Genomic DNA, 13,744 nt, shown 5'->3' with positions numbered 1-13,744 from the left:
AAAACTAGTTTGCAAATGCAAAATTGGTTTGTGGTTTCACTTTGGAAAACATGGGCTCTGTCTCTTAAGATACAACCTTTTCTAGGAAAGGCACTAAAAACCGTGGTTAATGCTAATTGAAGTTTGTGTGGACGGAAGTCCCTATGGAATATAAAGTAACAATGAATGTAGGGATTGCTAAATGAAAGTAGGGGTGCTTGTGAGAAAGAAGGTTACAGTTATTTAAGGGAAAGAGGGAAGGTGTGAGAGAAGCATGGCCAGAGATGAATGGACAGCCATTACTGATAATAAGAATGGAAAATCACATGATTTAGCAATGGATTAAATATATAGAATAAGGGCACCAAAATGTCAGGGATCGCCTAAGAAAACACATTAAACAGAGAAAGTCAGACAAGGGAGAAATATTAGGTAGGAAGAACAAAGTTCTGTTTCTGACATGGTATATTTGGAGGAGTGATGGAGCATCCATGCGAAGATTTTCTTGCAGTTACTGGAAATGTGGAAGCTCGATAGTAGGAGAGATGTCTGAGCTACCAACGCATAAATAGTGATTATCAGTGTCTAGTTAGCCCCTTTAACAGGATTAGGCTGATAAAGAAGGTAAGAGTTCAGTTCTCAGAGGGCCAGTTTTTATCCGGAAAGTTCTTAGCGGTAGACTGTATACTTAATCCTGACCAGCTTTACTACAAATGCATCCTGTCGGCTATGTGGAGAACCAGGTAAGAACATGTTTTTGATGTGCAAAATTTTAATACACAATACAGTACTGCAAATAGTAAGTCATTAACTTGGGTTTTCATAAGTGAACAAGAACTTTTCATAGGAATATGTGCGGGGAGATTGTGTGTATGAGGTGGCAGCTCAAACCAGAGTCAAATGAGATCTCCTGAGGGAGGGCAGTGGCAGTGATGGCGGTAGGGAGCCCAGGACAAAGTTGTGCTCTTGAGAAGAGGAGGAATTGCTTAAGGAGTTGATTGATAGAGGGATAATCCAGGAGGTCGGTGGGTTACCTTTAGAAACTAGCACCATAGGGACAAACGATTGGTTATGATGACAGGCAGGGAAGGAGTTTGTCAATCTTACTAAATTTGAGAACTCACAGTATATTGCAGACCCTTTCCTACACACCTTACATGTGTTACCTCACTTGTTCCCCACAACAAGCCTGTGAAGTAGGCACTGGCATTATCTCCTTTCAAGAATTTTGTGTTTCAGAGAGTTCTTAGTCCCCAGCTGCCCTTTGCCGGCCCCCCCACCCAGGCCAGAACTGCGCAGGAGTCATGAGTTACAGGCATTGCCTACTTTGGAGAATTGTAGATAATTGATTGTTCCTTCTCTGTGCTCTATTTCCCAGGTCACAAGGCCCTTAAAGCATTGTTGAGGTCATTGGCAGATCTTCAGGAAGAGTTACTTTTCCAGTACCCAGACACTAGATATTTAGTAGATGGGACAGAGCCCAAAGCAGAAAGGTAAGGAAGGAATTGAGCTGTGGGGTTGCTTATTTTACTCTGAGTAGTTTCCCATCATTTTTTGAAAAAGAAAGCCAAATCTTCTGCAGGCAGATATCAGACTTAGTAAACAGAAAGACCTTCCGACATTTAACTGGTGGCCAGGATGGCACATAAATTGGGAATTAGTTTTTCCATTTTTATATTTACTTGTGCCTGCTTTTCTTTGTGGACTTCCATAAAAGGCTTGCCTTTTCTTTAGACCTATTGAAATTAGGAGATGAGGGATGCCTGGATGGCGCAGTCAGTTGAGTGTCCCAACTCCTGGCTTTGGCTCAGGTTGTGATCTCAGGGTGGTGAGATCGAACCCCGTGTCAGGCTTTGCACTCAGCATGGAGTTGGCTTGAAACTCTCTCTCCTCTGCCCCTCCCCACTTCAAATAAATAAATAAATCTTTAAAAGAAATTAGGAGATGAAAGCATATTTTGTCATTTTAAATCTTTTTTTTTTTTCTTAAAGATTTTGTTAGAGAGCGAGCACATGGGGGGGGTGGGCAGAGGGAGAGGGAGAAGCAAACTCCCCTCTGAGTAGGCAGCCAGATGTGGGACTTGATCCCAGGACCCTGAGATCATGACCTGAGCTGAAAGCAAACGCTTAATTGACTGAACCACCGAGGTGCCCCTTAATTTTAATTCTTTTGTTTTTTTTAAGATTTTATTTATTTGACAGAGAGCACAGCAGCACAAGCAGGCAGAGGGAGAGGGAGAAGCAGGCTTCCTGCAGAGCAGGGAGCCCGATGCAGGGCTCGATCCCAGGACTCTGGGATCATGCCCTGAGCCAAAAGCAGATGCTTAACCAGCTGAGCCACCCAGGAGCCCCTTTATTTTTTTTTCTTTTTCTTTCTTTCTTTTTCTTCCTTCCTTCCTTCCCCTTTTTTTTTTTTTTTTAAGATTTTATTTATTTGTCAGTGGGGGGAGGAGAGAGAGAGAGCACAAGCATTGGGGAGCGGCAGGCAGAGGGAGAAGTAGACTCTCTGCTGAGCAAGGAGCCCGATGTAGGGCTCGATCCCAGGACCTGGGTGTTATGACCTGAGCCGAAGGCAGCCGTTTAACTCACTGAGCCACCCGGCATCCCTTAATTTTAATTCTTAATTAATGTTTATGAAGCACTTTGTGCCAATACCATGGAATTGCTGGTCACAGCCATCTCCTTTTTAAGAGGAAAGGAGTTATTTTGAAGGGTGGAAATTTTTCAGAAAAGCATGGAATAAACCTGTTTACTTTTTCTGAAGTTGTCACATTTGATGAAGGATTTCCACAGCCCCCCCGGCCCCCACCCATTGTTTGAACCTGCTGTATATGGTACCTGCTTGCTTTTTTTCCTTTGGGCTTATCCTTTGCTCCATTCTTTTTTACTGAATTAGCTGGAGGGACAAGAAGTCAGCTCACATTTATTGAGCACCTACAATGTGTTGGGGTCGGTAGTCCAGGGAGTATATACGTGGCTTGAGAGAGGCTGTATTCCTTTCTCTGGGCAGTTGCCTTTACTGCAATTTAGTTCCCGTTCTGTTGCCCACGACTTTGAGTTTTCTTCACATTCAGCCCTCTTCTTTTGATTCAACTAATATTATTCGGCTTTCCTGAACAATTGGTTATAGGGAGACACATTTCCCTTATTGATTTGGGGATTAAGGTCATAAAAGTATGATTATGTGTTTAATTTTTAAAGACCATCTTGTAACAGTATAGACCTGGTTCATATGCATTTCTAATAATGTTTTTACAACCTCATTTATTTTTATGGTTTGCTTACCTTTTAAAAAAATATCTCTAAGCCAGTAGTTTTTATATTTATTTGAAAAGTTACAAGAGTTTTTGATTGACCTCCCTAACATTCTTTTCAAACAAAAAAAGCCACCCTCACATCTATGGCGTTTTTTAAAATGTAGACAGAATAGGGAAGGCCTAAATACTCTCGACTTCATGTGAGCCTAGCTTTTTACTTGGGTAGTGTTTGTGCCCATTGAACTGAATGTTCTTACTGGCTTTTCAGTGAGGAGATTTCCAGTGAAGATGAAGAGCTAGTAGAAGAGACGAAACAGCAGAGAAGGGCCCCAGCAAAGAGGAAGCTGGAAATGGAGGACTATCCCAGCTTCATGGCAAAGCGTTTTGCTGACTTTACAGTCTACAGGAACCGCACACTTCAGCAGTGGCATGATAAAACCAAGCTGGCTTCTGGAAAACTGGGGAAGGCAAGTGTGTGTGTGTGTGTGTGTGTGTGTGTGTGTGCGTGCACATGTGTATAACAGAGTTTGGGGCAACCTAAAAAGAAATTGGAACTACAGGGGCGTCTGGGCGGCTCACTCGGTTAAGCATCTACCTTCAGCTCAGGTCATGATCCCAGGGTTCTGGGATCGAGCCCCGCATCGGGCTCCCTGCTCAGTGGGGAGTCTGCTTCTCCCTCTCCCATTCCCCCTGCTTGTGTTCCCTCTCTCGCTGTGTCTCTCTCTGTCAAATAAATAAATAAAATCTTAAAAAAAAATTGGAACTACAACTCGTTGATATGGATAATGTCATGATGTAATAGTAATCAGTCATTTCCACAGAAAAATTTACTGAGCTCCTGCCATTCAGACCTGGGATTTTATTAGAAATAATATTTTGGGGACCCTGGGTGACTCAGTCGGTTAAGCCTCCGACTCTTGATTTCAGCTCAGGTCATGATCTCAGGGTCATGAGATTGAGCCCCATGTCAGGCTCCGTACTCAGCATGGAGTCTGCTTGGGATTCTCTCTTCCTCTGCCCCTCCCCTTGCTCGAGCGCTCTCTCACACGTGCCCCCTCTCTCTCAAATAAATAACATCTTAAAAAAAAGAATATTTTGTTCTAGAAATTGTGGCCTTGTAAGTGTTCAAATGTTTGGGAATACAAAACACTGAAAGAAATGGATTTTTCAACAGTTATGGAAGGTGTGGAAGTTAATCTCTGGGTATGGGAAAGTAATAGACCTGCCTTAGACTACTTTTTTTTTCCCTGAGAACAATTACAGCCATTCACAAACTCAGTCTGTAGCACGAAGTCCCTCTATAAGGAGGATTGTCTGTTTCTCTGCTGACACAGAAAGATAGAGAAACCAATGTAGCTGCCTTCAGCACAGACTTTCTGTATTATCTGACACTGGTTAATGTTGTTGCAGGGTTTTGGTGCCTTTGAACGCTCAATCTTGACTCAGATCGATCATATTCTGATGGACAAAGAAAGATTACTTCGAAGGACACAGACCAAGCGCTCTGTCTACCGAGTTCTTGGCAAACCTGAACCGGCAACGCACCCTCTCCCAGAGAGTTTGCCAGGACAACTGGTAAGAGCTCTGGGATGCTGGGTGATGACAGGAGCAGTTTCTGTGAGGCTAATCAGCTGAAAAATCTGATCACCTGCTTGTAGGTATTACTCTTGGTATAAGAAGTTAGTGAAAGAAAGGGAAAAAAGCACTACTTTACTAGATTGTAAATTTACTGGAAACTGAGAGTTTATGGGAGGAGAAAGTTCTGTTAAAATGGAGCGATTATTAACTTGTGTGTAGTCTTCTCTTATTTTTGAGTTTGACATGAGTCTGGTAATGGAAGCATTCGTAATACAGAATGGAAGCATTCGTAATCCAGTTTTTAAAAATTCAATTTTAAAGCTGCTTCTCTAGAAATGTCAGTACTGAAAGAAGTGTGTCCTTTGGCTTTATGTCCGACATTTAGATACTATAGAAAAGGATCCATAATTGGAACACATTCTTTTGTTTAAAGGAAACTTTTACTTATGAAATATATACTTAATTTTTTTCAAAGTTCAGAAGAATTTAAAATGAAAAGTAAAATTCTGCTTCTCTGATTGAACCAGTGTTCATAGTTATAACAAGGCATCTTCTATTCATATAACGATATATATGTATATAAAAACATGGTTCTATTTTTTAACTAAATGGGATGGATATATGTGTTTATAGATACATAAAATGTTACACACTCTATATAAAATCTTATAATTTTTTAAATTTAATTTTCCCTAGGCACTTTTCCAAATCATTACATAGAGATTTATCTCATTTTTCCTATTAGGCTATGGGGTATTCCATTGTGTGGGTGTGTACTATAATTTATTCAAACAGTGGATATTTATGTTGTCTCCAGCTTTAGAAACAATGCTATAGGAAACATTCATGAGCATTTATAATACGTGTATTTGTGTGAAAATATTTCTCAAAGTGGAAATGTCACATCAAAGAGAATACACATTTTAAATCCTGATAGATGTTACTGATTGCCTCCCAAAAGGTTGCATTAATTTCCATTTCCACCAGCTCTGTTTTCTGGCACTGAATGTTGCCAGTTTTAGAGCTGAAAGATAACACTGTGTCTTCTCATTTAATTTTCATGTGTTTAATTAGAATGAGGTTAAACATATTTTTATATGATTGACGATTTGTTCTTTTCATGTCAGCGTGCCTAATTAATGTCTTTGTCCACTTTTTTTATTGGAATGTTTTTGTTGTTTAATTTTAAGAGCTCTTTATATCTTAAGGAAAACTGCTTTGACTGTTACACACATTATTTGTAGTAGCTACATTACTTCGATAACCCTTTTGGATTCACTGCTTCCTTTTTTCTCCTTGATATAGGAGATCCTTCCTCAAGCCCCTGCCAATGCCCACCTGAAGGACTTGGATGGTGAAATCTTTGATGACGATGACTTTTACCACCAGGTGTGATTTTTACACTCTTTTCTTTTGTTACAGATCAGGTTTTAGCATTTTAAAACACCTCATAGAATTCTCTGACCAAAAGGTAGCTTACTTTGCAAGGAAGATAGAGTCAGGGAGTTAGAACTGCTATCTATAGAATTGACTTACTGTGTAGTTCTGAGTCTGTGTTTTTGTTGTTTTTAAGAGTTAATTTTTTTAAAGTAATCTCTACACCCTGTGTGGGACTCGAATTCACAACCTGGAGGTCGAGAGTCTCATGTCCTACCAACTGAGCCAGCCAGGTGCCCCTGTTGTTCTGCTTCTATGTTGTATTTTTCCTTTTGAAATGAAAATGACTACAACTACTTTGTTAGTTGCTGCAGAGTATAAAGCATCTGTAAAACAGCTGCAACTTCTTTGAGTCAGGTGGTTTATTCTTTCTCAGCCATTTTTGTTAATGTTAATAGAGGACATTGTTAGTTATTTGGTTTCTTGTCTTACTGCTATTACATTGGGACATGGAGCTAAAGGGCCGGGATACCAGAGTCCTTGAATTGCACTTGTGGTTCTATTGCCTATTAAGTGTCTCGTCTTTGCGGGGGGTGGGGGGTGCGCGCGCTTGCACATGCGTGCACACACGCGTGTCTCTCCAAATCAGTTAAGTATGTATCGAGATTGTCTGCTACTATTGATTATAATAATAATGTAGTGTTTTGAAGACAGACAGAATTGGTGGAAGTTGAAATATGGCCCAGTTCTTGAAATCTCTTCCCAGATGTCCCCCAGTTCTTTCGTAGACATTATTATTGCTGGCATGCTGCTCTTTTTAATGATGCTAGTGACTGTAAAGGTAGACTAAACATTTGGGCTGTTCTAAAGAACTAAAATAATTTCTGTAATCCTGGGTCTCCTGATAAGTCATACTTAATGAAATGTGCTTTAGGATGTACCCTTTCTAGCTCTGGAGAATCAGGGATGCTGTCCAGCAGTGATACACCAGCTTTTGTTGAGCCATTATTTATTGAGATATTCTTTTTTTTCTCTGCTGAATTTTTAGCGTGTTAACTTTTGCCAAGGAATTTGCAACTGCTTCTTGAAGGTTTAGCCTTGACGACTATATTATGTATTTGGAATATGAAGGAAGGAACGTGGGACAATTACACTACGAGGCCGGTAGAACAGGTGATTGTGTAAAGGGGATAGCTCTGAGTCTTTGCCCTAAGAAGAGAAATAATAATCTCTCTCTTCACTCTGGAATGTTCAATGAAATTATTGCCATGAGTGAGCCTTAAAAGTAATGATGAGAGGGTATAGGAAAGAGGATTGGTGTGTCCTCAGGTGTTCCTAGTCAGAGTTCCTGATTCTTTTTTCCTTTTCTTCTCTTACTATATCCATTTGTCAGAAGAGTAGGGAACTCTATTTTGTTCTAGGGTGTCTAAGGAAGTACCTGACATGGGATATTAATGCGGTATAATTGTGTGAGATCATGGGAGACAATCAGAAATGCTCCAGTCTTCATTAATTGAAGTGTACATTGTTTGATGGAAAGTGCATCATCAATTAAATAGGCTTAATAAAATAAACTGAAATTACTGAGAAGTTGCTTCCACTGGCAATCTTAGTCTGAAAGATTTTTTTTAATTTTTTTATCTTTTTTTTTTTTGCCTGGAGGCCTGTTTAAAAAGAAATAGCATTACTTGATTGGCCCTTCATCCCAATTAATAATTTTACCTTCGATAAATTCTGATTTCAGAGTTATGACTAGTCACATCTTAGCTTTTCCCCTTGCTGGTTAATTGGGGTGCTGGGGTTAATCTAAATTAAAACTTAAACTAATAGAGGTCAGCAAGGCAGCTGAAACACCTGAGTGAAACAAATGGGGCTGCCAGGCGCAACTTTATCTTGGCTGTTTCCCAAGAGGGAAGTGGCAGCAAATTGGAGTTGTTTCAGCCTTCTGTAAAGGTGAATGATGGGTGACACTTGTTAATGTACAGCATCTCCGGAAGCATTCCAGATTGCCTTGCTGCTGTACCAACTGCTGCCATCCATGCACAGTCAGTAGGAACTGGACCAGTTGCCAACATCTGGAAGCACAGCAAGGAATGGGTGCAAGTCTTAAAACCCCGCAGATTCTAAATATGGTGCTTAGAACTGTGCAGGCTTTAATCACTTACCGCTCTTTGGCAGCAGGCTACGACAGCTTATCCGAGCCTCGTACATCACATCCCGACATCTGCTGAGCCGCGAGGCAGCTGCACATTCATTTTCTTTTCTTGCCTTTTCTCTTTGCCTCCTGTTCTTCTTCTTCTTCCCACTTTCCCCCTGCCTCCCTTCAGTTTTCTTCTCCCTCTCCAGTATACTTCTTGGGAGAGATGATCTGTAAAGATTACTGCTTCATTGTGTGCAAGTAATTGTAGTGATGCCAGGCCCTTGACAGACAGAGCGCAGCACCTGTTCTGCTGACCTGGTTAATTTCTTCTGTTGAGTGGGATTTGCCCGAGATTGGAGCTGAAGCCAATTCAATGATAAGGCTAAAGAAAATGGCTGTATGTTTTCTGTCACCTCCCAATTAAATTGGCTTCATAAAGTGCTTTCCTTTATTTGTCAGGGTAGTAAGCCTGAGCTAAGTGTTGCATTCAGAAGTGGTACAATGTATTACAATGGGACTGTGAGTTTTCATTTGTGTTTTTTTAATGTGGTCATATGGAAGAGCTGGGTGGTGAATATAATACACTTCGCCTTTTTTTTTTTTAAACCGTACTTGAAGCCATACTCTTTAGGTCCATGTTTTGTAAGGAAGAGATTATAGCCACATTGAATTTTAATGTTTCATTGTAAGGGTTTAAAGGCTTACTTGGTTAATTCAGGCTGTGTAAATGCTCTAACTACTGAGAATGATGTTCAGGGTCAGAATACCCAACATACACACACATTCTCCTTCTCTCTCTCTCCCTTTGTTTCATAATGGCCCTTAAATTACTACAACTTTGGGAAAATATATCTGTATTATTTAATAAAGGTACATATGTATAGGTATGTACATATGTGTACATATACATAGACAGGGAGGGGGCACTGAGGAGTATCAGATATCATAAGTAATCATATCATTTTTGGGCTGAAAAGAATCTTACAAGAAACTGCATCCCTGAGAAGTTAAGTAACTTCCTGGAAGCCATATAGTAAATGGCAACACAAGTACTTGATCTCAAGACTTTTTAGACCAAGTCCTGTTCTTTCCGCACCTTTATTTCTTAAATATTTCATTCTTGAGCCATAAAAAGACTTCACTATGGTATTACATACCTTTCAGTTTGTAAATAAGCTTTATTTTCTTAGAACCGGAAGAAATATTATTTGTTAGAAAGTCATTTTTTTCTTAGAAAGCAAATGATTTATTGAACTCCTGTTACTTAACAATTCTAATGTAAAAATTAGCTTTATAGTTGTGCTACCGGTTTGTTTGGAAACTGGAATTGCTGAAAGCTTGAAGTATACCCACTAGGAAGATTTTATGAGAGAAACTGTTCACCTGCTGTAGGCATTTCTGAATTTCCCTCTCAAGTGGAATTAGTTTGCGTTTGGCCTTTTTCTCGTCAAAGCTCATCCCTAAAGACAATTTCACAAAACAGGAAGGTTGTAAATGACCACAAAGGATGAGCCATTGAGAAATGTTTTCAGTGTCTGTTTTTCCTTTTCATTATCCTCTTTGCTGAGTTCTATGAGATGTGTTATCTGTATCACCATGTAAGGTTTTTCTTTTGTTTTGACTTGCTTTTTTAAACCATCAGTTGATGTTTGACTTGATAAGCCTGTATTGTTAAAGATTTGAGGAAGGACTAACATTTACTGAACACTAGTTATGTTCCAGCTCCTTGGCTTAGTAGATCGGTACTTGACAGACATCTTTATTTAATCCCCACAAGATCTCCAGGTTGAGATATGACTGCACTTAGCAATGAGCAATATAAAGTGACTGCTTTTATTCTTTTCATATCCCAGACCTCAAACTAGTTTCTTGTCACTTCATGAGGTACTTTGTTCTGAAAGGACTAATTGAGCTTAGATATTGACAAATCGATACCTGGGTTCTAAGGGTTCATTAGGATTTTGTATGTTGCTTCTAGCTCTGTTTAGTTTTGATCTGGTTTGTCCTGTCACTTTGAATTTAACCAGGAGTGTCTAGAGAAAGGGATAATAGGTTTTGCTCTTTCGATGACCGCTTTGATGGGTTAAATTTCTCCTTTCACATGCCATCAGGGCATGTCTATAACTGACCTTGCCACATGCTGGACTTAGATATTTGATAATGCCATAAGCAAGTAATTACTAATTTGGTGAACTATTAAAAGTCGATAATGTTAAGAAATAGGGAAGAGGCAAGCTTTCTGACAAGATGGTTTACCTTAATCAAATTGGTGAGTGATTAATATGGACAGTTGATGTGATGGCTTTAATTGCATACATTTAGATCTTAGTGTGAATAAGATGTTTCAAGCCATTCCTGTGGTTAATGGTGATACAGTACTCTTACTGTTGGCGTATGTCTCTCCAGTGGTTCAGTTGATGGTTAATAATATATTTTAAAGTTTGATTTGAGCCTGTTCCTTTTAATTCGTTGTCAAAAAACAGGTACCTTCTGGTTCAGAGCAGTATTTCATTTGTAGTTTTACTTTTGAACGTTACTGTTATTTGAGATGTGGGTTGTGTTTCTTAAAAATTTGATGAAACTTATTACACATAGACCTATATGATGATGTGAGAGAGGATATGAAGTACATAAACTTGAAAATTGAAATTATGGCAAAAATACAGCAGAGAATTTATCAGTTAGGTTTCTTGAGGCATAGTATAGGTTTAAAAAAAAACCAACAAAACAACCTGGGGCACCTGGGTGTCTTAGTTGGTTGAGTGTCCGACCCTTGATTTTGGCTCAAGTCATGATCTCAGGGTCGTGAGATCAAGCATCAGGTTTTGCGCTCAGGAAGGAGTCTGCTCGGGATTCTCCCTCTCCCTCTGCCGCTCCCCCTCCCCCCCACGCATTCTCTCTCTCTCTTTCTCCCTCTTTCAAATAAATACATAAATAAATTCCAAATAAATACCAAACAACAACAACCCACACCAAATACCAATGTCCAATTAAACTCGTTTTAATAATTACAAGATTATTTTGTGTAGCATGTGTAAGAAGTTTATTTGAGGTACATTCTGGCTTCTGTGCCACCATTGTTGATCTGTCAGTGTTTAGACCCAAATTCAGCATCAGTATTGGCATTTGATTGCTAGCATGGGCTTGCTATTGTGGAGGCTGCATAGGACAGGAGGCCCAAAGCCACATTCTAATTGCAAGGTCCAGAAATTTCATCCAACAGTAGTGTCCGAGGGAAAGTACATGCAGCTGGCCCTCATTTCTTTCCATTTCCTTGCTTTAAAAAACATCAGAGCATGACTTTAGTACTACTACCTCGTTTAATAAAGGTAAAACCTCAGAACAAAGCCTGAAACAGTACATTTTATGGAGCCAGCTAGGAAAGAGATAAGAATTGGCTTAGAACTGTTGAAGAAACTTTTTCAAACACAGGTGGTACCTTAGGAATTTACTAGGCAAATATGTGGCCAAAATGGCCTTTTCTATACTAATAAGCACAATGTCAGCCAGCTGAGTATAAATCAAACATAGGACTCCAGCAGTATTTTAGTGGCCCCAAGTGAAGAATTTGGTACTTCTCAGGAAATGGGGAACACTACCTGTTCCCTAAAGTAAATATGATCTCTTCGTATTCAATCATACTCAATGTATAGCTCCTTTAAAGTAAATTATAGGGAAAATGATTTGGCATAGAAAGGGGAAGTTAATAAGCATCTTTAAAAATTTTTGTGTATTGTGGATCTAGAATAGAACATAATTGCTTTAAAGTTAGATAGCATCTTTGAAGAACATCAAGGCCAAACTGTCTTTTTACAAACTGGAGCCTAAAGCAAGTACATGACTAGTATAGGATCACCCCACTTAGTCAGGACATTGAAATCCAAGAATTCTTGCTCCCGGTTTGATTTTCTTTCCAGCATATTAAGCTGCCCTTTGATCTGACGTGTTTGAAAATCCATTTGAAAATTTCCTTTTCAGAATATATCTGTTTAGGAAATTGGAGGTCCAGTGAGTATGTCTGTTTGCACTCTGACAATTCATATGTATCGCTTTTATGCAATTATGAACTTCATTCAATTAACATTTATTATACCAGATGCTAGGTCCAGGGAGTCTGCTTCTCCTTCTGACCCTCCCCCCTCTCATGTGCTGTCTCTCTCTCTTACTCTCTCAAATAAATAAATAAAATCTTTAAAAAAAAAAAAAGACCCTAAGAGATGCTGTTTGATATAAACTCTGGATAATATAAAATCCCTATTTTCCAAGAATGTAGTAATTGTTACAAGCTGGATTGAGATGCCGGTATCTACTGAAACTTATTTCAGGTTAGAAGAGCCTTCATGTTGGTGATAGGTATTGCAGGGTTCATTTAGCTATGTCCTACTTTTGTGTATTTCTGAAATTTTCTATAGTAGAAAGTTAAGGAGAAAAGAAGCCTTCAGATTTCTTTCTTCCTTGCATCATTCATTCAATAAATATTTGCATACCTCCTATGTCTTTTTGAGTAACTGCTGTTTTAGGCTGTGCTGTGCTGTCTAATGCAGTAGCTGCTAGCCACATGTAGCTATTTAAATTTAAATTAATTAAAATAGATTAAAGTTACAAATTCAGTTCCTCGGTCATTCTGGCCACATCTCAAGTGCTACGTGGCCACATGTGCTAGTGGCTACGCCCCTGGACAGCGCAAATATAGGACTTCTCCTCATCATAGTAAGTTCTCTTGGAGCTCTGTTAGGGGCTGCAACAAAGCAAAGTTCTGTCGTTGTGAGCATCCATTCTAGCTTAGAGCTAGGGGAAGTGTATTGTGACTGTACAATAGGAAATTCTAAAACCGGGTATGGGTGAAGGGAATACTAGGGTAGGGAGCGGATGGTTACTGTTTTTATGTAGGGGGTTCAGGGAGTAAGGCTGTATTTGAGCAGAGACCTGAAGGCAATAAATACCAGCCACGCAGGTATCTGAAGAATACCTGCAGGGATCCTTCCTACAGGGAAGGATCCAGGGAATGGCAAGTGCAGAGGCTCTGAGGCACAGTGGAGGCTAGCATGTTCTAGGAAATTGAAGGAGGCCAGTGTCATTGGGGTGGCTTAGGCAAGAAAGAGTGATAGGAGAAGAGGAAAGAGAGGTAATGGAGGGCCAGGTGCTGTAGGACTTTGTAAGCTACTATAACACTTTGGCTTTGATTGTGACTGAGATGGGAAACCACCAAAGGGTTTTGAACAGAGGAGTTCCATGATTGGTCTAATATTTCAAAAGAATCTCTCTGCTGGTTCGTGTTGAGAATAAACTGTAGGAGGTAAGGTGGCAAACAGGATACTAGCTAAGAGAGTCTAGTGATAATCAGGTAAGAGATGGTGGTAGCTGGGACTAGGGTGGTTTTGTAGAGTGCTAAGTGGTTGGATTCTGAGTTTATG

General features: G+C 39.7%; 1 protein-coding gene across 1 annotated transcript in view; it reads left to right on the top strand.

Moving 5' to 3' along the window:
* The window catches only part of AATF (apoptosis antagonizing transcription factor), a 100,244-nt gene that overhangs the window by 33,043 nt on the left and 53,457 nt on the right, over positions 1-13,744 (top strand). Inside the window, exons 5-8 of the mRNA XM_025851189.2 lie at positions 1,358-1,472; positions 3,504-3,702; positions 4,646-4,810; positions 6,119-6,202. Coding sequence (XP_025706974.1) covers positions 1,358-1,472; positions 3,504-3,702; positions 4,646-4,810; positions 6,119-6,202 — 563 coding nt within the window. The remainder of the gene's footprint in view (positions 1-1,357; positions 1,473-3,503; positions 3,703-4,645; positions 4,811-6,118; positions 6,203-13,744) is intronic.

The sequence above is a fragment of the Callorhinus ursinus genome, unplaced genomic scaffold (assembly GCF_003265705.2).
Source record: "Callorhinus ursinus isolate GAN/ISIS: 27379988/994484 unplaced genomic scaffold, GSC_fseal_2.0 scaffold34, whole genome shotgun sequence".
NCBI lineage: Eukaryota > Metazoa > Chordata > Mammalia > Carnivora > Otariidae > Callorhinus > Callorhinus ursinus.
The sequence above is the reverse complement of the archived record's forward strand: the minus strand, read 5'-3'. Positions and strand labels throughout refer to the sequence as shown.